General features: G+C 44.6%; 1 protein-coding gene across 1 annotated transcript in view; it reads left to right on the top strand.

Moving 5' to 3' along the window:
- The window catches only part of PCSK6 (proprotein convertase subtilisin/kexin type 6), a 115023-nt gene that overhangs the window by 71584 nt on the left and 20461 nt on the right, over positions 1–22978 (top strand). The window contains exons 10-14 of the mRNA XM_074966555.1: positions 1300–1403; positions 4175–4292; positions 9922–10110; positions 14188–14324; positions 18433–18612. Coding sequence (XP_074822656.1) covers positions 1300–1403; positions 4175–4292; positions 9922–10110; positions 14188–14324; positions 18433–18612 — 728 coding nt within the window. The remainder of the gene's footprint in view (positions 1–1299; positions 1404–4174; positions 4293–9921; positions 10111–14187; positions 14325–18432; positions 18613–22978) is intronic.

Genomic DNA, 22978 nt, shown 5'->3' with positions numbered 1-22978 from the left:
AGGCTGCTGGCATCCATGCTGTGATTCCAGCTCCCGCAGCCATTAATCTATTGTAGGCAGCTGGGAGTCTACAGTCATAGAGACCCATAATTTCTTAGGTTGATGTGATGCAGTTCAGTGAAGGCACTAAAATGCTGGCATAGCTGACCACTTTTGTCCTCGTTCCCCTGCCCCCTGGCTTTAAGATACATTGGCTCCATTTTAAATTGAGGAACCCATGACAGAGGAACCCATTTTAGAGATGCCATTTTCATTCCAAATGAAGAGAGTTCGATGTAATTTTTGAATGGCTTTGCTGGTGAATAAAATGCAGCATTAAGTACCAGAGGATGGCACATAAGAGATGCAAGCACTCAGACAGTCCATTACAAGAAGAAATAAATTGAATTTCTTTTGTTAAATGCTGTGGATAGAATTATAAATCAAGCTCAATATGCTTAAGTAGCATCTGAAAGGGAAAAGCATGAAAAGTGTTCACAAAATGTCTCTAATCAGTGATGCTTATAAAGAATTAGACAGTGAGTGAAATTCACCCCAATTCACAGGGTCAGCACAATGCCTAAATACTATCTAAGTTTCACTTATAGCCTACTTTGATTGTTACCCTAAATGAGAAGCTCAGTTTATTTCCCACAGGACGTGATATTTATAGGAATGTAAAGTTTGCCATAGCAACTCAGACTATTGGCCCATCTGGTCAAGTAAACTGCTTGGAGCAGTGACCAATGCCTGCCATTTTGGAGGAAGATGGGGAAACCATTCCCAAAATGTACACTATTCTGCACTGCAGAATTCCTTCTTGACCGCCATGTGGCAATCAGTTTATGTTCTGAAGCATGAGATTTCAATACACGTAGCCTGGAATGAATCACTGCAAATGTTGGCCATCAGATTACCCGTTCCATCCAGGTCCAGTATTTAGCCCTGCTTATCTGATCCCATTGCAGCTTTGCTAGAACTTGGATAACTTTCAATATCCATTCCAGTCTAGAGGGATGGAAAACAAAAGTTCCTTTAAATCTCTACACATAATGCTAACATTTAAATAACCAATTTGCACTGTATTTTAATTTAAATGGAAGGAAAAAGCCTCTTACATCTATCACTGAATGATGCTGTCTTTTCCTTTACCAGGAAAGGTGAGAGGTAGCTGCTGCATTCTCCTCCATGCAGCCATGGGTTTGCACTACAGAACAGTCAAATCTGAATGTACCTTACAATGTTCAGCTGGTTGAAAGTTACTACACAGGCACTGAAGGCTTCCCTGTAATTTTTTTCTTTACATTGTTATTATTTTAGCCCCTCACTGACCTGGAGAGATGTTCAGCATCTGATTGTTAAAACATCCAGGCCACTACATCTGAAAGCAAATGACTGGAAAACAAATGGAGCAGGACGCAAAGGTGAGGCAGAAAGTGTATGTGGACTGGATTGAGCATCATTTGCTGCAAATGGTACTCCCGGGAGACTTCTGCACCACTGCACAAAACAGAATGTGCACAAAATTAATGTTCTGTGCAGAATTTCCTTTTTCCCCACAGAATTGGTGCTGCAGAACTGCTGTCTGCCACTAGCGGCCGCTGGACCCAGCAGAGCCCAGCTCCCCAGCTTGCAAATAGAAGACACTGCTGGGGGGAAAAGGGACAGAGCTGGAGGGTTCCCAGCAGTTCCAGTTCCTGGCACACCCTGAAGGAAGCTGTGAAATCACGCAGCTGGGCTTGCGGGAGAGGGGTTGCTGGTGTCTGGGCTGATGGGTGCTCCATGACTGGGCTCTGGGGAGAGAGGGTGTGGGCGTCCGGCCCCATGGCTGGGCTCTGGGAAGGAGGAGCTAGAGAAACAGGAACTGAGTTGTCGAAGGGGTTTCTTTAACTCTCTTCTCCTCAGGGAATCTTTTTTTGTTGTCTGTATTGTTACAGACATAGTTGCTGACAAGTATTTTGAAATAAACTACCAAAATAATTGAAACTGGTGTAATTATATAGCGTTATTTTGACAAATAACATTTGCAAAATTTTAAAATATTGTGCGCAGACTTTTGAATTTTTTGGCGCAGAATTCCCCCAGGAGTAAAATGGATAGGGAGAAAGCAGTGCAGAAATCTACGTATGGAGAATAAGGTGCATAGCAGTGTCATTTATGTCACTGTCAGTGCACTCTCAGTAGATAACCTAGTGCTCATACTTTACCCTTTGAGGCGTTGTGGGGCACGGCTCTATCAAATGGAAAATCAGTTTGGGTATGTGTGTGACACACACTAACAAGAACATAGTGACCTCAGAAACACTGTATATATGTATAGTACACACTGAGAGGCATTGCAGTTCTCCTCTGCTCTCAAAATACTGGTGTAATTCCAGTTAATGCCAGTGGGAGTCTAAAGCACATAAGGAAAGGATTTGGTGCTGTTTCTAAAATAGTCATGTCAACTAATGATGGAAAATGTATCTAGCACACTTACAGTCCTCTGAGTTTCATTACTCACTCAGGATAATGGCTGTAGCATAATCCATGGCTTCATGACACAGGCATAGTATGATTAATTGTAGCCACCTCTAAGAGGGAGGATTAGAGTTGGATCCAATCTACATTCCGTCCAACTTCAACAACGACTTTTTCTTAAAACTCTGCAGTGTAGGAGGTGAGTGGAATTGTTGTTGAACCTGGCCCAAAGAAAAGCAGGGTGAAGTCTGCTGCTTAACCTCTCAGTAGTATGACTCGTAGACATGGTACCTAGAATGGGACCGTTCTTTGTGCTGGTAATGCTTGTGTTTGCTGCCACTTCACTTCATGCTGAGATTCTTTATGTATGAAAGGATTTTAGGAGCCTTCTTAGAGTGTAATCTCCTGATGGTTGGTTCTACACCTTTCACCGCAGGCCCTGATTCTGACTGGCACCTCTGAGAGCTTCCACAGCTCTAAATAAATAACAATAGTTGGAACCCACTGAAGTGCACTGAGCATCTCTTACTTAGTGCTAGCCAAAAGCAGCAAAAGATTCTTGCAACAAAAACCCTGTGGATTCACTTTGCTGGCCTTTATGGTACCTTTGCAAATGTTTGAATACAGAAGTTTTTACTTGGAAGAATGTTCCCATAAAAAATAGACCTCACAAGTGCCAGTACAAATCAATATTCACCAGAGTGTTTGCATTGGAAGGGCTCCCTCCGCCATTTTGAGCAGCTGGCTTTGTTGTTCTCACCACTGGTTCGCTGGACAATTGTCAATGTTAGTGGATAATTTGCAGTTTGATAATCTCTGAAAAAGCTTGTTTATCAACGGATATTCCTGGGCTGTACCACTCGAGCATCTGCTGGCTTTTGTGTCAAACAGTGGCTGGTGTGTGCTGTGGGATGCGAAATAAAGTGAAAATACAGTTTGGAGAATGAATATCTCTCAGTAGACCATCGTGCCAACTCAGTCCAAAAACTTGATACCTTCAGCTTTTGCCTGGTCAAATAGGGCGTCACAGCTGAAAACAAAGATTAAAAGAAAACTCGGTTTAGGCCCTTGTTAAATGTTGTGCTGTAGAACCACTGAAGAAAGACCATTTGGAAAGAGGGTTGAGCAGGTGAGGTGTCTGACAGCATTCGATTCATGGATCTGCCACCGTTTAGGTGTGTAACTTGCAGCCAATCGCTTAATTTCCTTGTGCCTGGGGTTATTAGCATTTCCCTGCCTCACAGGGGTGTTGTGGGGATCGAGACAAACATTCATTAATGTTTGAGATACCCAGCCACCACAGTGACAGATACTTTATAAATACCTGGATAGATTTTTGTAGTGACCTCCACCACTAGATATATCTGTTTCCTCTGGTGTAACAAGATCATGGGAAAGCCTGTAGTACCAGGCCCCCAGTGCCCACATTGAAATAGACAGCAGACGGCTTCCTCCTGTATCTTTTGAGCTGTGTAGACAGTGAGGAGAACCACAAAAAGTTTGACAGAGTCTTCAAGGTGGTGATGGGATTCTAATGAGAAGAGTTTCCCTAAGCCCCTAGAGCCTGTGCCACAGGAAAAGGTGAAATTTGGATCTTTTTTTTTGCATGTTTAGTATTTTTTTCCCCCTCTAAGAAATCAAGGTTAAACATTTCCCCCCCCCACACACATAAGTGACTTTTAAACTCTGTTAATATCTTTAAGCAAGTAGATTTCTGAGTCTTCTGTCTTTTCAGTTAGCCATCTATATGGATATGGTCTGGTTAATGCAGAAGCTATTGTAATGGAAGCTAAGAAATGGAAAAAAGCACCCACCCAGCACGTCTGCATTGGAAGCTCAGATAGGATACCCAGGTGAGTGGTCACTTGTAGAAGTCCCCCAGCACCAGGACTATGTGAAGGCATAAATATTCTAGCTTGGGCAGACAATGTGTAACCTCCATCATAAATAATCACTTTCGGTTACAGTTACTAATACTTGCCTGTGAATGCACTCCGCTATCCAAGCGCCATGCATGGAGGTAAATTAGACTATGTGGCAGGACCACGTCCCTGCTGGCTGGATCTCACCCACATTGTCTGGGCAAGGTCACGCCGCCCGGGGGAAGCCATTTTTAAGAGTGTGCTGCTTCATGCCCCCTTGCACACACGCTGTCCAATACCAGACAACACCATGTCTGATTTTTGTCTCCGTGCTGGATGGGGGACAATGCTTAGAAAAGCAGACCTGTCCAGCTTAAAACTGGATGAATGGCCTGCCTAGTGTATGTGTGCACGGGGGGTGAATAACTATGCCCTTGGAGTTGAGTTTGAACTCTGGTTTGACGTGGGGAGTGCCCCTGCTATCTGCATGGTGTTTGAAGTATTCATGGTGGCCAACTCTCATAAATTTTTCATGAGTCTTGTGATAGTTGGTGTTTGTTCTGAAAACCCCAGCTCCTGGAGGCATGTGAAGGAGTGAGAACTTCAGGGGTTTTTTTGTTTTGTTTTAAAAGTAAGTTTCTAGCCCTCATGGTTGCAAAGAGAGGCTTGGAAATGTGGAGCAAGTGCACTGTCAAGGCTCAGAAACCAGAAGGCAAATAATAATAACCTCCTGATTTTTTTAACAAATAATGCACACTGGGTTCTTTTGATTTCAGAACCTGTAGGGATCAAGTTTTCAAGCTTTTCTCTGCAGCCCCAAGGACTATGTGTGTATTTTCCTTCTTAAATGGAAGCTGTGTTTCTCACTCTGTTAAGAAGAGACCAAAGAAGACAATGACTTTCTGCTTTATTCTGCCACTTGCTTTTCTAAACACAGCATTGTCCACTCTGGAAGTCTTATGGAGAGTCTCGTGGTATTTAGTGCTTTTTCTGAACTCTGTAGATGCCCCTATGTTAGGGCCCAAACCTGCCAACATTCCCTACAGGGCTTACAAAGGGGAGCAAATGCTATTCTGGGACGTGTTTGCAGGGGCAGGCCCTTAAGGATGGCTTGTGGGTAGGGAAGTGAGGAAGTTGTTGACCTCAAGGGAAGAAGGAGAGGCAAGCAAGTCTGTGGCTGGGACAGCAGTCACCTGAGCCTGGCAATTTGGTCCAGTTGTGCAAAAACTAAGGGTACCCCCTTATTTAGAAAATGAAGCCAGGTTTGTGTTGGTGAACAAAGGTCCTGAGAATTCCAGTGGTCTTGTCTCTTTTCTGATTTGCACCAAATAAGCAGAGATTTGAAGCACTATCAGAAGTGCTGTAGCAAGGGGACAGGGTAGTTTTTTGTTTCTTAAATCCCCATAACTGGTTGGTTAGAAGCTTTTGCAGCAATTCATCTTAGTGCCGCTTCAGACGCAGCGTATAGGCTGATGGCAAGATGCAGGAGATAAGATATGCTAGGTACATGCCAGTTCTGAGCCTAGTTCATTGTGTAAATATCTGAGGGTACTTTGATTTGAATTTGTTTGAAATGGATGCTATTAATGAGACCATCCTCTAGCAGCTTGACTCAAATTCCTCTCTTCCAAACAGAAGCCCAGCAGTTGATGCATGCAAACTGTCTGGTTTTGCATACAGTTTTTATTATGATTTGCCATGTCTCCCCATCCCAGGGAGAAATCGCTATGAAGGGGTATCCCAGATGGAGTGACCTCTGAAGTACCAGGGATCTTCCATTAGGGTACCTGGACACAAGGGGAATGATTCTGGAACAATCCACATTGCAGGCAATGTCCTGAAATGAAGGACCATCCGGAAAACCCTCCAATTCCTCTGTACTAAAACTGGGAACAAAAGCTGTCTTGATCATATCAGAAATCTTTTCTGCTGTGCTAAGATGGGGACAGCAAGAACTGGGCCTCATTTAGAGCAGCACTTCTCATACAATTTGTGCTGGCCATCTGCGCGAGATGTATTTTTCATAGATTTAAAGGCCAGAATGGACACGATGTTCTAGTCTGACCTCCTGCATAACCCAGAGCATAGAATTTCATCTTGTGACTCCTGTACTGAACCCAATAACTTGTGTTAAACTCCGGCATATGTTGCAGAATGCATCTGGGCTGGCTTTCCTGGTGTTCACTACTTCAGAGTTTTTTATAAACAGTGGAAAGACTTCAAAGTAAAAGGCAGGCCAGTTCGGTGCTCTACAGTCTTCAAGGCCAGTTCATGGCTACTCAGGTGCAATTATAGGTCTTTTGTAGACCTTTTTTCCCCCTTTCTTTAGGCCTGATCCAAAGTCTCTGTTGAAATCAATAGACTCCCATTCAATGGATTTTTGATCAGGCCCTTTAGGGAGAAATTCCTCTTCTCTTCTCTGGTGCAGTAGATCTGTCAGCCCAGGCATTAAAGTTTCAGCCTAAATGGAAACAGGCATGTAAATGTGTTTCCCATTGTGGGAATTGATGACCATGAGCAGAATAATCTGTTGGGCCAGATTAGTCGATCTGGCTCTTAAAGAATCAAAATTCCTGGTAAGACACATCCTCCTTTCCAGAACCAGTGATTTGCTAATCAAAAGATCGTTATTTTATTGGAGCAAATAGAGACTGCAAAGCAGTTATGAATTTGTAGCCAAAGAAGTTCATAAAACAGTTTCTGATACAGACCCTCTTTTTAAATCAAGGAGGAATGTGGCCCTAATAATAATACTAATTAATAAAAAGTTTGTGATCCATAACTCATAGATCTTTGAGGACCGTTCAGAACCATCTGGTTACCACTGAGCCCTTCAGCAGACTGGTGTTATGGGTAGGACAATGAGTTGTGATGCAGATAGCATCGATTTGTTACTGTTTGTTGTGAAATAATAGGAAACAATGAGTAAACAAAACAAGTTTGTTGTGGTTTCCAGACATGAACAGGGGAAATGCAATTGAGGCTGGCAAGTGAAGGAAATGGGCCCAGATTCTTGTTTCATTAAGCAGCCCCTCTGGCTCCTTGTTTAGCATGAGTATGTGGAAAGAGATGAGGGGGGGCGGGGGGGGGGAATAAGACAAAGCTACAAAGAGTGGTTTAGCCTGGCTTAGCTTTAATTTGTCAGGACACTCTCCCTTGTTGACCGTGTCTGTGAATACCATATTGTCAACCCCAAATGCTCAAATCATGAGTCAGGCTCACCAAAAATCCCGAGATTGGCCTTAAAATCCTGAGATTGTGTAAAAAGACTAGATGGGGGGGTTCATTTTATTTGCCTTCTGCTTTTTGAGCCTTTGGGCGCACTGGGGTCACACTTTGAAGCTTTCTCCACACACGAGGGCTAGAAAACTTACTTTTTCGTTAAGAATAAAGGCTGAAATCATCACGTACCCACTTGACTCCAGGAGTTGGGACTTTAAGGCAAGCAATAACTATCATGACTCTCATGACAAAATCATGAGAGCTGGCAACATAATATGAGGAGGTTTCCATCCATCCACTTACCAATCCACCCACGGGGGGGGGAGGGGTGTGTGTGATATAAATATCTGTGTTGCACACGCACACACACACAGGGAGTAAAGTATCACCGGTGTAAATATTGTAGTGACCTGGTGATGAACCAGGTTCTGTGTCTTAATAGCTGGTGGGAGTTTCATACGAGTTACCTACCTGAAGCCAGGTGTAACTGAATTCAGATGCTGCAGCCCAGTCCCTGAGGTTTAAACACAGCATTCCTCTTGCTGGTGATGTCCCCAAAAGACCTGGCTTGCTAGATCTTTAGGCCATTTTTGTGCTGCATTAAGTAATTTGTGAAGTCTGTCTGGAAGGAGTAAGATGTTTTGGCCTCATGATGGTGTCCAGTGTTTCTGATTACTAACTCCAATGAACTTTTTCTGAACCCTGAAGATGATTGGAAATTAGTCTGGCTTGATGCTTTTTTTCCCCAATCTTGCATAGGAACAGTTTATAGCTAGTCAGGTACAACATAATGTGGAACTGCAGTTGGCTGCACATCATTCCAGAACTTTTCCCCAGATGCTGCTGTGGTGGGTTCTGTTTCACCTGGGTGTTAGACACCTACACAGCAACAGATTTCATCCGCCTGCCATCAAATTCAGTTTTGGGTTGGATGCAAAGCCACCCTAAGGGCTCTGGTATGATGGGTGATGTAAGGAGTGCCTGGAGAAAAGCTGGGATGTTCTGAATAGCCAACCCAGGCCCTGGTGCAACTTTGTCTTAACTCTTATACTTAGATGGGAAACTCTTTGGGGGCAGAGACCCTCTTTTTGTTCTGTGTTTGTACAGCACCTAGCCCTGGTGCTGGTCCATGACTAGGTGCTACAATAATACAACTACTATATAATAACCTCAGTGTAAAATGCCATGTTAAAATCTCCATGTTACGGTCACTTTGGACCAGAAGGACTAGCTGACAAAGCCACTAAAGCAGCCAAGACTATGAATTTTTGAAGCTTTTAAGTCATGAAGAGAGAGGAGCATCTTGAAGTCTGTTCCTGGTGCATGCAAATAATGTTTTCAAATACTTAGAAACCCTCCCAGGGAATTACATCACTGTTTATAATTATTTAGATTGTTTTTTATGACCAAGGCAAAATAAAGGCACGCTATGTAATCCCTGCAAGAATCCAAAGCATACGCTTGGCGGTATCCCCAGAGGAAACTTGGGGAATAATTGAGAAAATGCTCCCTCTAATAAATTATACATTAATAACAATGCTGAGAGATTCACTGGGAATTAATCCTTTGGTGGGTGGCGATTGTTTGTGTAGTTAAGAATGTGGTCGCTGAAATTTGAAAATTTCAGTTGTGAAGGATCCAGCAGCTGATATGAGCAAACATCAAGCCAGCCGGGCTAGGTTTGGAAAGCAGGGTTTTAAGAGCAGTTGGGGGACTGCTATTCTTGTTTGATCAGCTCCTCCAGGGCATGTGTTTCAGAATGAGCAAGTGCTATAGATTCCACTCAGTATTCTACACAGTAGCCAGAAAAGTTTGATCAAAGGAAGGAACTCAGTGGAGTACTTCAAAGACTGTTCCATAATCTCCCAGCACGCTGTGGGGGTCAAATTCTGCTCCCTTTGTGTCTGGGCACAGGAGAGCCTGCCGCAGTGTGACTCATTCACTTCTGCTGTCTGGGAGGCAGGATCTGGGGAGCCTCTGCAGGGGCCATGAACCCATTTTTCACCGCAGAGCCCACTTCTTTGGGGATCTCCATGTGCTGCTGGCAGAGGTGGAGTTGGTGGTTCCATCCATCTGCTATTCACTCCTGGAGCTGACCCTGGGAGACTTCTCCAGCACTGACATGGGAGTAATGGCTGTTTGCAGGGCTGTCAATTACTTTTGTGCCCACAGGCCTCCCCAGAGCACAGCCTGTGGGGGGCACCTCTTGGAGAACTGAACGCTGTGGCCAACGAGAAGGGTCAGCGAGAACTGGCCTCATAAAATGCAGCAGGGCCCAATCAGTTACAGTCAGCAGATTCCATCTGTGTGGCCATTGTCCTATTTGTGTAACTCAGTTCCCCCAGTGATGGCACATTGCTCTCCTTTCCATTGCAAACTGCCCTTGCTTCCCCTCTAGGGACATCCAGGCCGACCAGACGGTGCGCACGACCACCGTGACCAACGCCTGTGCCAACTACTACGACCAGCGCGTGGTGTACCTGGAGCACGTCATTGCGCGAGTCAGCATTGAGCACCCTCGGCGCGGGGACCTGCAGATTAACTTAACTTCTCCTTCAGGGACGGAGTCTCAGCTCTTGGCAAGAAGGTGAGAACCGCTGAATCTATATGGCCATGCAGTTGCAGCAGCAGGCACAGGGCCAGGTTAGCCTGGGACTGGCTACCATCATGTTTTGCACTGTCATTTTAAAAGAAGGGGCAACTTTTCCCTCTTCCTCACCCCTCCAGCCCCCAAAATGATATGCTTGACTGGGACATGGTGAATCTGCACAGAACTCTCCTGGAAAATGTCAGGCCAGAAGGGGAATTCAGTGGCAGGCTTAGTGAACTGTGACTTTGAAACAAAGTGCTGAAAAGGTTCATTTTGAAAATGTCAAAATGAGGCATGGCGCCTATCTTTAAAAAGGGAAACAAAGAAGATCTGGGGAATTATAGACCCGTCAGCCTAACTTCAATACCCAGAAAACACTGCTACTGATTATTATACAGTCAATTGGTGAGCACCTAAAGGATAACAGGGTAATAAGCAATAGCAACATGGATTTGTCAAAAACAAATCATGCCAAATCAACCTAATTTCCTTCTTTGGCAAGGTTACTGCCCTGGTGGCTATGGGGAAGTTTAGTCATGATATATCTTGATTTTTAGAAAGGCTTTTGGCAAATGTGATCTAGATGAAATTACTATAAGATGGGGGTGCATACCTGTTTAAAAGGCGGTAGTCAAAGAGTAGCTGTCAATGGTTTGCTTTCGCACTGGGAGGATGTATCTGGCGGAGTCCCGCAGGGGTTTGTTCTGGGTCCAGTATTATTCAGTATTTTCAGTAATGACGTGGATAATGGAGTGGAGAGTATGCTTATAACAGAATGACAAAATGGAGAAATGGTCTGAAATCAACAAGATGAAATTCAGTAAAGACAAGTGCAAAGTACTACCTTTTGGAAGAAAAAACAAATCAACTGCATAGCTACAAAATGGAGAATAACTGGCTAGACAGTAATACTGTTGAAAAGGACCTGGGGGTTATAATGGACCACAAATTGAATATAAGCCAAAATCACAGTGCGGTAGCGAAAAAGGCTATTATCATTCTGGGTGCATTAATGGGAGTGTCATATGTAATATATGGAAAGTAATTGTCCCTGCTTGGTACTGGTGAGGCCTCATCTGGAGTGCTGTGTCCAGTTCTCAGTCCCACACTTTAGGAATGATGTAGACAAAGTGGAGAGAGTCTGGAGAAGAGCAACAAAAACTATAAAAGATTTAGAAAACCTGACCCTTGAGGAAAGGTTTTAAAAAAAACCCAAACAAACACAAACTGGATGTGTTTAGTCTTGAGAAAAGAAGACTGAAGGGGAACCTGAGAAGTCTTCAGATATGTTAAATATCTGTTATAATGGGATGGTGATCAATTATTTTCTATGCCTGCTGAAGGCAGGACAAGAAGTAATGGATTTATCTACAGTAAGGGATATTAGGAAACTTTCTAACTATAAGGGTAGTTAAGCTCTGGACTAGGCTTTCAAAGGAATTTGTGGAATCCCCATCATTGGAGGTTTTTAAGGACAGGGATGGTCTAAGTTTACTTGGTCCTGCCTTAGTGCGTTCCAGCCCTACATTTCTATGATTCTATTAAATGTTTCAACACTTCCCAGTTTTTTTTCCCCAAAACCATTTGCCAAATTTGATCTCAATTAACAAAACGGAAAATGCATTTTTGGCGGACTTACTATTTGCCAAAAGAAATGTTCCAGTTCTAGTATGAAACATACATACATCTTTAATGTATGGGGAAAAAACAAACAAACCCCAAACAAACCCCCCAAAATAAGAGCTTTGATTCCTAGTGGCTCTTCTTTGCAAGCTATAAACTGCTTCACAGAACTTTTACTTTACAAGATAGTGGCTGTTCCAGAAATCTCACAAGTGGGGATGAAGGTGAAGTAGGGAAAGTGGTGTGTGTTGTATTCCTAAACTGAGTAATCGTTTTGGCCTTCCAGATTCTGGTCCCCCTGCTGTAAGTGTGGATGACCTTCATCTTGAGAACTTCGGAGTGTTTGTAGACGTTAGAAGAACCCCAGACTGCCATCTGGTTACTGACTCCTTCATTAGAAAAGCTGCTTTCCCCCAGTCCATTGTAGTGTCCACTCTTCCCTGGAACAGATAGTTCAATTTACAGTTGGAATATGTTACTGGAGGATTTACAGCTGAGACGTGAGCTGACTATAATCAGGAGAGGTGGCTTCACACAATCGGCAGCGTCTCCCCACTTCTCAGCAATGATTAAATAGCAGAGTACTGTGGTTACAAGACTTCATTGCATGTCCGTGCTATGGAGTAGTCTCCTAAATTGAAGCCACACTCGTGCAGCGAGCAAGATACATTTTGTTATGCAAGACCCTTGGGTAGTGTTTTTGTCAACTATGTTTTGCATAATCTGCTGGGCAAGGCTGAGAAAGGGAACGTGCATAGGAGTATTTTGCTTCCCCTCCAGTTCTGTGGCAGATTATATAACATCTGGAGTCTCTGCTGTAGTTTAGAGCTATGGGCCATACTCCCTTTCCCTGGGAACACCCTTTGTGGGAGATAGGAGATGACTAGGGACTTACTAGGGCTGAGGGTCTGGCATGATGAATATTTGGTCTTTAAGTTTTTGGTAAATACACTATGAATTTGATTCCAATATGATGCCCTGGCCACACCCACGCTGAGCAAACTGCTACATTGAAACGCAGCCGTATCGAGCACTCTGTACTGTGTCTGCAGTATGGTTTTTAATATAGTTCCAACAATGTGCTTGGGAATGACTTCAGTAGGACTCCATGTGTGCATGCGGGGTGTGTCCTCATGGCTCTTGGTGCAGGATCAGGGCCTTTATAGTATCTAGAAGCTGCCTGATCATGTCCAGTGCTCAAGGCCTTGGTGTAAATACCCTGAATCGGAAGCAGACCCAGTGGTGGATGTTTAATTATTACCAAAAAAATCGATGTCCCAAACCTTGGCTCTTAATTTCTCTCTGTAACCAGGTGCTATTTTACCAGCAGAGTCTCTGGGTAGATTATTTTTACAATGCTGTGTTCTGCCCTTTGGGGTTAATTTTTATTGTAAGTCATGTACGAGCATGAGATTAGAACGATGGTTCCCAAGCTGTTGGCTGGTCTCTTAGCGTTGGCTCTCCTGTTTGATTCTAGCTGCTAAGTTGCATTAAAAGATACTTTCCTAATGTTAATTCTCCATGGCAGGCAGTGCTGCAGTTGCCACAGGGATGTTACACCGGTCCTGATGGGAGGGGAGGTGGCCTGTGCCATCACCAATGGGATGGGTGTTGGACACAAGACCATCTCGCTGTTAAGATGCAGCCCATTCTAATGAAAATCTTTGAGAACTCCTGACTTAAGCTATGTCTACACTGTGCCACAGTGTAGACTACGGGGCTGTGAATTGCAGAGTGCACCAAACTGTTGCCCTCTATCTGCTCCATGTGGAGGCTTCTGGCACGAACTAAAAGGTACCTAGTTCATGTTAACATTGTCCTCTTTCAAACAGCACTAAGTTACAGCAAGCTGGGTACCTTTTAGTTTGCGTTAGCCGTGTCCACACGGAGCAGTTAGAGCAGGGGTGGCAAACTTTTTGGCCCGAGGGCTACATCGGAGGTGCGAAACGGTTATGGAGGGCTGGGTAGGGAAGACTGTGCCTCCCCAAACAGCGTGGCTCCAGCCACCTATCCGCCCCCCCCAGGACCCCCGTCCTTAACTGCCCCCCCGCTCCCTATCTCCTGACTACCCCCCCGAACCTCTGCCCCATCCAACCGCCCCCTGCCCCCTTACCCTTACCAGACCGCTCAGAGCAGCTGGACCAGCTTATTTGAAAGCCTGGGAGGTGGGCAGGCACAAGCCACGCTGCCCACATGGTGGTGTCACTGGGGGGGGGGGGGGGGGGGCTAGCCTCCCTGACTGGGAGCTCAGGGGCCAGGCAGGACAGTCCCGCGGGCCGCAGTTTGCCCACCCCTGAGTTAGAGCATAGCACTGTCAGTGCACTCTGCAGTTTGCTCCTGGGTTGTCCGCACTGCGGTGAGAAGCCATTAGGGTGCATATCTTTTAGCACCTCGCAGTGCTCCCTGTTTAATTGTCTTGAGTAATGCATTGACACTACTCTTCAATTGCAGAGTGTTTGATATCTCTAACGAAGGATTTAAAAACTGGGAATTCATGACCGTCCACTGCTGGGGGGAGAAGGCAGAAGGGGAATGGACTCTGAAGATCCATGACACGCCATCCCACATGCGCAACCCAGAGAGGCGAGGTGAGCACAGTGTTGTCTCTCTAGATTGTCACCAGTAGCATCTGAGCTTCTGATTTGGTGTAATGCACCGAGTGCAGTTGTCATGCTCCTTCACCGACCATGTCGTACTTGATGCAAATGTCTGTGCTTACTTGGAATTATGCTTTCAGCTGGGTTTGTTGGATATAACTTTGCCACGATTCTTAAGGAAAATGTTGCAATACAAAGCACAGTTTCAAATGCAGGTGCCTAAACGGAGTAATAATTTTGGCCTTCCAAATTCTGGTCCCCCTGCTGTAAGTGTGGATGAACTTCATCTTGAGAACTTCAGAGTGTTTGTAGACATTAGAAGAATCCCAGACTGTCATCTGGTTACTGACTCCTTCATTAGAAAAGCTGTTTTCCCCTAGTCCATATAGCTGTATCTATACCTAAATCTGGTGATCAGTTGTGTTCATCCACCAAGGGCAGGACAAGAGGTAACCGCCTTAGTTTGCAGCAAGGAACAATTAAGTTAGTTAGAAAATATTCCCAATATGTATCAGGATAGTTCAGTACTGGAACAGGTTATCTCGGGAGGTTGTGGAATCCCCATCACTGGAGGTTTTTAAGAACAGGTTGGACAAATGCCGTCAGGGATGGTCTAGGTTTACTTGGTCCTGCTGCAGCATAGGGGGCTGGACTAGATGTCCTCTTGAGGTCTAGTAGGACTTGATGTGACGAAATCTGATGAAATTCTTTATGCTGAAGGGGTTGACAAACTTGTCTATCAAAGGATAATCTAAGAATTAATTGTAAAATTAACATTACTGTGAAACTGAATTTGCTGACCCCAAGAACGAAGGTGATAAAATCAGAATATAATGGTTCAGAACAAAGAAATGTAAAGGCCTTAATTTAATGCCTGGTGTTCGGGGAACGTGTCAGTGGCCACGCTACTTCCAAGGTAGTGCACAGCATTAGCAATTGGAGCAACAAATGCCGTTCCAGAGTGTGCAGACCTGGCGAGATTGTTTCACTGAAACCTGAACCGAGGCAGACCACAAACAGCCACCAGGCTATAGTCAAGGGACTTCTGTGGCAGCAAATAATGACATGAAGTGTGTAATAAATACAGAACTGGAAGAGGGAAATGGAGGCTTAAATTAGATTAAAAGGAGTACCTGTGGCACCTTAGACAAACAAATTTATATGAGCATCAGCTTTCGTGAGCTACAGCTCACTTCATCGGATGCATGCAGTTTTCCATGCTGCAGCTCACGAAAGCTTACACTCAAATAAATTTGTTGGTCTCTAAGGTGCCACAAGTCCTCCTTTTCTTTTTGCGGATACAGACTAACACGGCTGCTACTCTGAAACCTTAAATTAGATTGTTTTTTTTAAAATAATTTAGTAATTAATTTGTAAAGTCAAGTTAATTTTGACCTAATTGGAGAATAATATTTCAGCAGCTGTGCTGATGAGCAGCGATTAATTAGTAAGGCTGCAATTCTTTCACGGAGGTTAGAAGTCACAGATTCTGTGACTTTCTGCGACCTTGGACTTCCACAGCAGCTGGTGCAGCTGGCCCTGGGGACTGCACAAGCAGTGGCTGGTCCCAGGACCGCCCCAAGCAGTGGTCCTGGGGGGTGCCCCTGGGGAGTGTCTGAGCAGTGATCCTGGGGGCTGACCCAGGGCCAGCAGCACTGGCTGCTGGTTGGGGGGGCCCCGGGAAACACCTGAGCTGTGGTCCTCGTGGTGCCCCAGGGACCGCCCAAGCAGCAGTGGTCCTGGAGTGGCTGGAGCAGTGACCTGAGGCCATCCGGAGAGTGTTCCCTGGGAACAGCGGCCAGGGGGCAGTCAACCCCCAGCACTGGAGCAGGGCCTCCCATCCCAGCAGGGACCCCCGGAGCAGCCGGGACCCAGAAGTAGAGAATTACTCAGGGGTATTTTTGGTAAAACTCATGGACAGGTCACAGGCCGTGAATTTTTATTTATTGCCTGTGCCCTGTCCATGACTTTTACCAAAAATACCCGTGACTAAATCTTAGCCTTAATTATTAGGGCACTGCATTACATGGGATTTTAAAATATTTGTTCAATGAATAAAAATGAACATATTAAATTGTACCATGGCAAGAAACTGAAAAGTGTTGAAACAGATACAAAAAATATCAGAAAAAGGAAGATATTTTCAACAAGTTTCAGATGCTTGCTCCCCCAAAAATTGACATTAGCAGAAAAAGCAAATAAAATAGCCATCAGATTAGAGCCACAGCTAGAAGAGAATAAAGTGGCAGGGTATAGCTGGGGAACTGAGAGACCTGTGTTCAATTACCTCCTCCACCTTAGGTAAGTCACTTAGTCTCTCTGTGCCTCAATTCCCCATCTGTAAAATGGGCATAATAGTACTTCCCTAAGGTGTGGTGAAGATGAATACAGTAACAGATGGTGAGGTGCTGAGGTACTGTGGTGAGGGGAGCAATAACTGATGGGGGGAGAACCACAGATTTTTTTTTTTTAAATGGATGTGAGTCTCTTTAGGGGCAGGTTTGCAAATATAACAACTGTGGCTAGAATTTGCAGAGAGGCTCAGCACACACATTTGGGCTCAGAATTTCAAGGGAGTTCAGCTCCAGTTTAGACACTAAAGCTAGTGGCCTGATTTTTCAGAAGAGTGCGGCTTGTTAGGTGCCGAGCTGTTTTGAAACTGTGGCAATGGAACTGAGAGGCCAAGTCCTGCGGTTCTTCCTCAGACAAAACACCCATTGGTCTAATATCCAGCATCCAACCCCAGCAATCCACATGCTCCCATAACTAATACATGAAGTCCAGGAAGCCTTTTGCCTGGGAGCATTTAATGTTTAGACACAGTTTGAGGTCTGACATCCAACTGTAGTTAAAACTCCCAGAGCCAAGAAACGAGGCATTTCTGTACTTGCTCTTTCTCCCTGTGGATGGCTTCCTTTTAGGCATAGTAGTCTAACCTGGAGACAGGAGTGGTGACAAAACCCGCCTTCTGGTGCACCTCACTAGAAAGCCAGGTATGTGTGGATCACAAGCTCTTGCCACTGATTTGGCTCTGATTGTGTTAGATGCAACTGTTTCAGTGGCCGTATTTGGTTCCTGAACTACCATCTTTATTATAAGTTGTTGGTTTTTTTCCCCCCTTCCTGTTTTTTTGCCTACCAAAACAATTTGGTGAAACTGCCACAAATTTATGACTCATTTTGATATCACCAAGTCTGCATTTTTCACCTGAAAAGTTTTGGCTGAAAAGTTTCACCAGCTCTAACCCTAAATTAAATTGTTATAATTTCCTCATGTAGAAAAGACTTCTTCTAGAGATGCTGCTTTTCTACTGCTTCTTAAGGCCTTGTAATTTGTTCTCATTCACTCCTGAGCATATTTATTCCATTTAATCAGCTCTATAGTGTATATCTTCCATTTGATGCAAGTTATCACTGTCCTGAGGAAACCCAGAATAATCTACTAATGTTCCTTCAGACTGTCTTGTTTACAAGCCAATGGTGCTGCTTGCTTAGTCCTGTTCTTAAAAATCAATCATGTTGGGGGGAAAAAATCCTCTGTTTAGAAGACTGTGGAAAACAGCTCTAAAAATCTTTAACCTGTGTTTGGAGATATTGACAAAAATAAGTCTCCTTATCTCCAATTATAGCTTCTAGAGTTAATGGCTCTCTCCATAGTTCAGTTATTAAGCAGCTAGTGAAACTGCAGTTTATCACACAGGAGTTAACGCATTAAAAATTCCATGGCTGCCTTGAACTGCTACCTTAATTTAGTCCAGAATCTCTGTGGTCTAATAAAGATTTGTATTGAATGATCTTGCTTGTGCTTTCTTGGCTGCTTTTATACCTTACAAATTTTAGAAGTGTGATGTTTCCTGGCAGTTCTGCTGGGTGTCAGAACTCCTGGGTTTTGGTCCTATTCCCACTACTGCATTCCTGTATGTCCCTAGACTAATTGTTTTACTTCTGTGTGCATCGGTTTCACCAGCTGTGAACTTATGCTCACCTCACAGCAGCAGTCTGAAGACTTACTGATCCTTGTTTGTAAAGGGCTTTGAGAAGTGGAAGGTGCTATGGAAAGGTGACGTGTTAGTTTATTGTCACTGTTGCATCTATTGCAGGGAAGTTAAAGGAATGGAGTCTCATTTTATATGGAACAGCCGAACACCCTTACAACACAACCAGTTCCCATCACTCCCAATCAAGGATGCTGGAGATTTCAATGCCCAAAATGGAGCCCTCTAAAGCAGCAGTTTTCCAGAGTCAGATGGAGGTGGTGGAAGAGGAGGAAGAATACACAGGTAAAACCTCTGCAGCCCCTTGCTGTTTCACTTGCAGCTGAATATTGCTTCCCTACAAAAATCAGGACCTGCCGGTGCAGATATAAACACAGCACAAAATGTCTATGGTTTGTTTCCTTTGGGAGAGGAGGAGAGAAAAAGAGAATGGACATCCTTATCCTACCTTGCTTCCTCACCGTGGCCTCTGCCACTAGTAGGCCAGATTCAGCTTTGGGGTACATAGGAAGTGTCAGACTGGAGGTCCAGCTAGTCTAGTATCCTGTCTCTGACAGTGGCCAGCACCAGCTGATTCAGAGGCAGTTGTAAGGACCCCACAGTAGCAGATGTGGGATAATCTGCCCCTCACATTGTCTCATTCTGGTCTCTAAGCATACATCTACAGTGCAAAAAACAAACAACCCTGCGACAGTGAGTCTGGAGCTCCGGATAACTGGGGCTCATGCTATGGGCTCCGAGACCTTCCCCCTTCCTGAGTTTCAGAGCCCTGGCTCCAGCCTGAGCAGGAACTATGTACACTGCTGCTGTTAGCCCGGTAGCACGAGCCCTAGGAGCCTGAGGCAGTTGACCTGGATTCTGAGGCTAGCTGCTGCATTTTTGTTTTTGTGGTGGTTGTGTTTTTTATTTGTGTGGGGTTTTTTTTGTTTTGTTTTGTTTTTTTTGCAGTGTAGACGTACCCTAATAGAGATTGGCCTAAACCCTAAAGCATAAGGTTTATTGTCCCTTCCCCCAAAATGTTTGTGATTGGTTTCTTTATGAAAATCAATAAAAAAAAAATCAAACAATGAAAAGGACAAAAAAGTAAATGACTGACAGCTTGTATGTGTTTCCAAATCCTGCACGCTTCATGGGATCACCAGTGGAGTTACGCAATTTTACAACTTGTCAAAGCTGCAAGATCAGATAATACACAACCAGACAGTCCTATGTAGACATAACATGTTAGGGTTGGGGAAACAGTAATAAAGTAGCAGAAGAAATGCATGAATCGGGAGAGGAAGGAAGGAGGGGAACAGGGTTGGAGGGGGTAGAAGAAGCGTTAGCTGGAGTGGAGGTCTGGCTTTCTTCAAGCCATCGCAACAGTTTTATCCAAATGTATCTAGAAATGGGGTCCAAATTTATTCAGATTCATATAATTTCTCTCTGTGGCATTAAGCTATCCTTTCTTTGACTGCTAACTCAGACACTCTTACCACTGTTCTATTCTGGGCATAAGCCGCCTACTCCATTTTTTATTAACATTAATTGTGACAACTCTGGATGATCTTGTTATCCGTATAAAGGTCCAATCCCAGTTTGAATCTTGCTAAATTTTTAGCCTCAATAGGTATGTCTACACTGCAGTGTAAGCTGCGGATTCAAACTCGGGCTCAGGCCTCCATTCCGTCTACACACAAATCACACTAACTCAGGGCTTGGACCCAGGGTCTCGGAACCCCATGGGAATAGAGGGCCCAACCCTAAGGGCTTGTCTACGCTTACCATGGGATTGACCGGCTATCGATGCATCGGTGGTCGATTTAGCAGGTCTACTGAAGACCTGCTAAATCAACTGCAGATCGCTCTCCCGTTGACTCCTCTACTCCACCAGATCGGGAGGAGTAAGGGGAGTTGACGGGAGAGTGTCTCCCATTGACATTGCATAGTGTGGACCCTGCAGTAAGCAGATCTAAGCTACGTCAATTTGAGTTACGCTATTCACATAACTCAAATTGCATAGCTTAGATCGAATTTCCCCTGAAGTGTAGACAAGGCCTAAGTCAAGCCAGGACTCAGGGTTCAAGCCCTATTGCTTTGCAGAATAGATGCAGCCCCCCTCGACTCATGCTCTGGGAGTCTGCCAAAAGTATCCCACAGTTTGACTTCCTTTGTCCTCTGGACAGTCAAGTTTGGTGGACAGTCAAGTTGTTCCATGCTGCACCACAAGCAAAGAGCTAAAGTGGCCTCATTTTGGGAGGGCACCAGGGAACTCTGGGATATGGGTGGATTTTGACCCCCATAATGTAGTGTAGATGCTGGGTCCCCAGGTTGGGACCTGGGGTTCAACAATTCCTAACCTGGAGTAACAAATGAGAGTAGATACTCAAGCCCTAGGTTAACAAACCTGAGGTCTGCTAACTCGAGTTCTACTAACCCTGGGCTTGCCTTGCAGTATAGACATACCCAATGACTTCCTGGGGCAATGAGCTCCACAGTCTAATTATGTCTTGTGTGAAAAAGTTTCCTTTGATTGGCTTTGAGTTTGCTGCCTTGTTTATTTCATTGTAAGTGGGTGTATGCGAATGCAGCTCTGACTTCATAGGAGAAATTCTGCTGAGAACACTAGGCCTGAATTGGGTCTCTTATATTTTACAATGGAAATTGATCCCAGAGCCCCAGATGCTGGCTGTTCTTTAAGGATGGGATTGCTCAAAAGATCTTAAGAGAGTTAGACATCTCCCATTGAAATTTTCTGGGGTTTGGGCCCTTCCCTTTGGCCCCTTAGAAAATTCCAGCCTGTGGAGAACACTGATACAGCCCTGGCAGCAACCTCTCTTCTGTAGTCTTGGTAGAGGATAGCAGGACTTACAGAACGCATCAGTGGGGTGAAGCACCACCACAAGACTGCTGAGCCACACTGTAAAGATTATCCAAGTCAACAGGTACAGGGGCTGCCCAAGGGAAAACGTATAGATGCTGCAAGGCTGTAATAAGAAGCCCTGGTTTATTAACTGAGGTCCGTGAAAAATGTGTCCTGGTCTGATTCTCACTTAGGGTGTATCTGCAGTTCAATCCAAAGGGGGACTGTAGCACAGACATGGCATGTCCCGCACTGGCTTGGTGACAAATTGCAAAGCAGACAGGGTGGCATGAGCTTCAGTGCGGGCCATACAAGCATGCCAGGGCCCCTGATATGTGCTTGTATTGATGATCTGCACTGAAGCCTCCGCCCCCACATGTACACGGCTAGTTTTAGCCATGCTAGTGCAGGTAAACCTAATGCAGGTATGTCTACCCCTGCTGCAGTCACACCTCCAATTGCAGGGGAGACATACCCTTACACTCAGGCTTTGTGCACACTACAGCTTATGTCGGCATAATTTACGTTGCTCAAGGGTGTGAATAAACCTTCCCCCGAGTGACATAACTGCTCGTATGCACAGTGCTATGTCAGCGGGAGAGCTTCTGCAATTCGCGGAGGCAGTTTTATTACACTGGCAGGAGAGCTCTCTCCCGTCAGCATAGAGCGTCTTCACCAGACGCAGTGCAGTGGCGCAGCTGCTGTGCTGTATGTGGAGACATGCCTGACCGCTCCTTTCCAGGAAGCTCAAAGTACATTTGCATGACTTTATGGCCCTGCTCCATCAGCCAGATCAGTATACAGGGGCCTAGTATGAATGAGAATCAGCCCAACCTATCTCCACCCACTGACTTTTACGTCCTTCTTCTTTATATTATGGTATTGTCTAGAGACAGTCCCTGCCCATGGGAACTTACAGCCAAAGTGAGAATTGCCTTGTAATTACTGTTTTAATGCCACGAATGACTAGAGGACATGAGAGAGAGAAGGGCGGCTGAAAAAAAAATTCTCTCTACGGCATAAACTTGTATAATTACATATAGCACCTTTAGCAACGCATGTGACGTAGAGAATTCACAAGGTGCCCCACAGGAGGAAAGCTATAATGGGATTTTATGGAATAGTAATCTATTCTTTGGGCCTTTGAACACTGCATCTAAACGATTAGCAAGAAAAGACACCTAGTTTTGGTTTGGCAAATATTCTTCATAAATATTATGGCTGCTAGATAAATGTTGGGCTGCATTTTGAACATATACCTCTCATTTATGCAATACCTTCCTGTATACCAATGAAACTGACAATTCAGGAGCCAGTGAAGGATTGGCTTAAAGAATTTTGGAATGGATTCCTGCCCCTCCTATTAACACTACCACCAACGCAGCTGTAGCTGTCTTTTCCAGCTTGTTCCAAAAAAAATTAAATTATTTGAACACTGGTCTGTTTTTTTTTTCCTGTGGTCTTCTAAACTATGGTGAGGTGCAAATGGGTAGTTTTTGAAAATCTGTACAATATGGATGATTTTTAAGCTTGACTGGAAGGTTCTATATGAGCTGGGCAGTCAAATTCTTAGGACACAGGTCTCTCCTGCCTTGGTCTATCTAACCAACCTGCATCTGTAATGAAACTGAACTCTCTGGAGACCTCTGTGTTCGCCAGCTAATTTTGGTAGCAAATCATTCCCACACCCTTTCCCCTTTATTTCCCAGCCACTTCCCCATCTGCACACCCACCCTTCTGATCTCTGGTTCCTAGTAGCCCAAGTGCCTCAGAACTAAACGTTTCCAGAGTTTGGTGAGGGTGAGTTAT

Source organism: Natator depressus, chromosome 10, assembly GCF_965152275.1.
Source record: "Natator depressus isolate rNatDep1 chromosome 10, rNatDep2.hap1, whole genome shotgun sequence".
Lineage (NCBI taxonomy): Eukaryota > Metazoa > Chordata > Testudines > Cheloniidae > Natator > Natator depressus.
The sequence above is the reverse complement of the archived record's forward strand: the minus strand, read 5'-3'. Positions and strand labels throughout refer to the sequence as shown.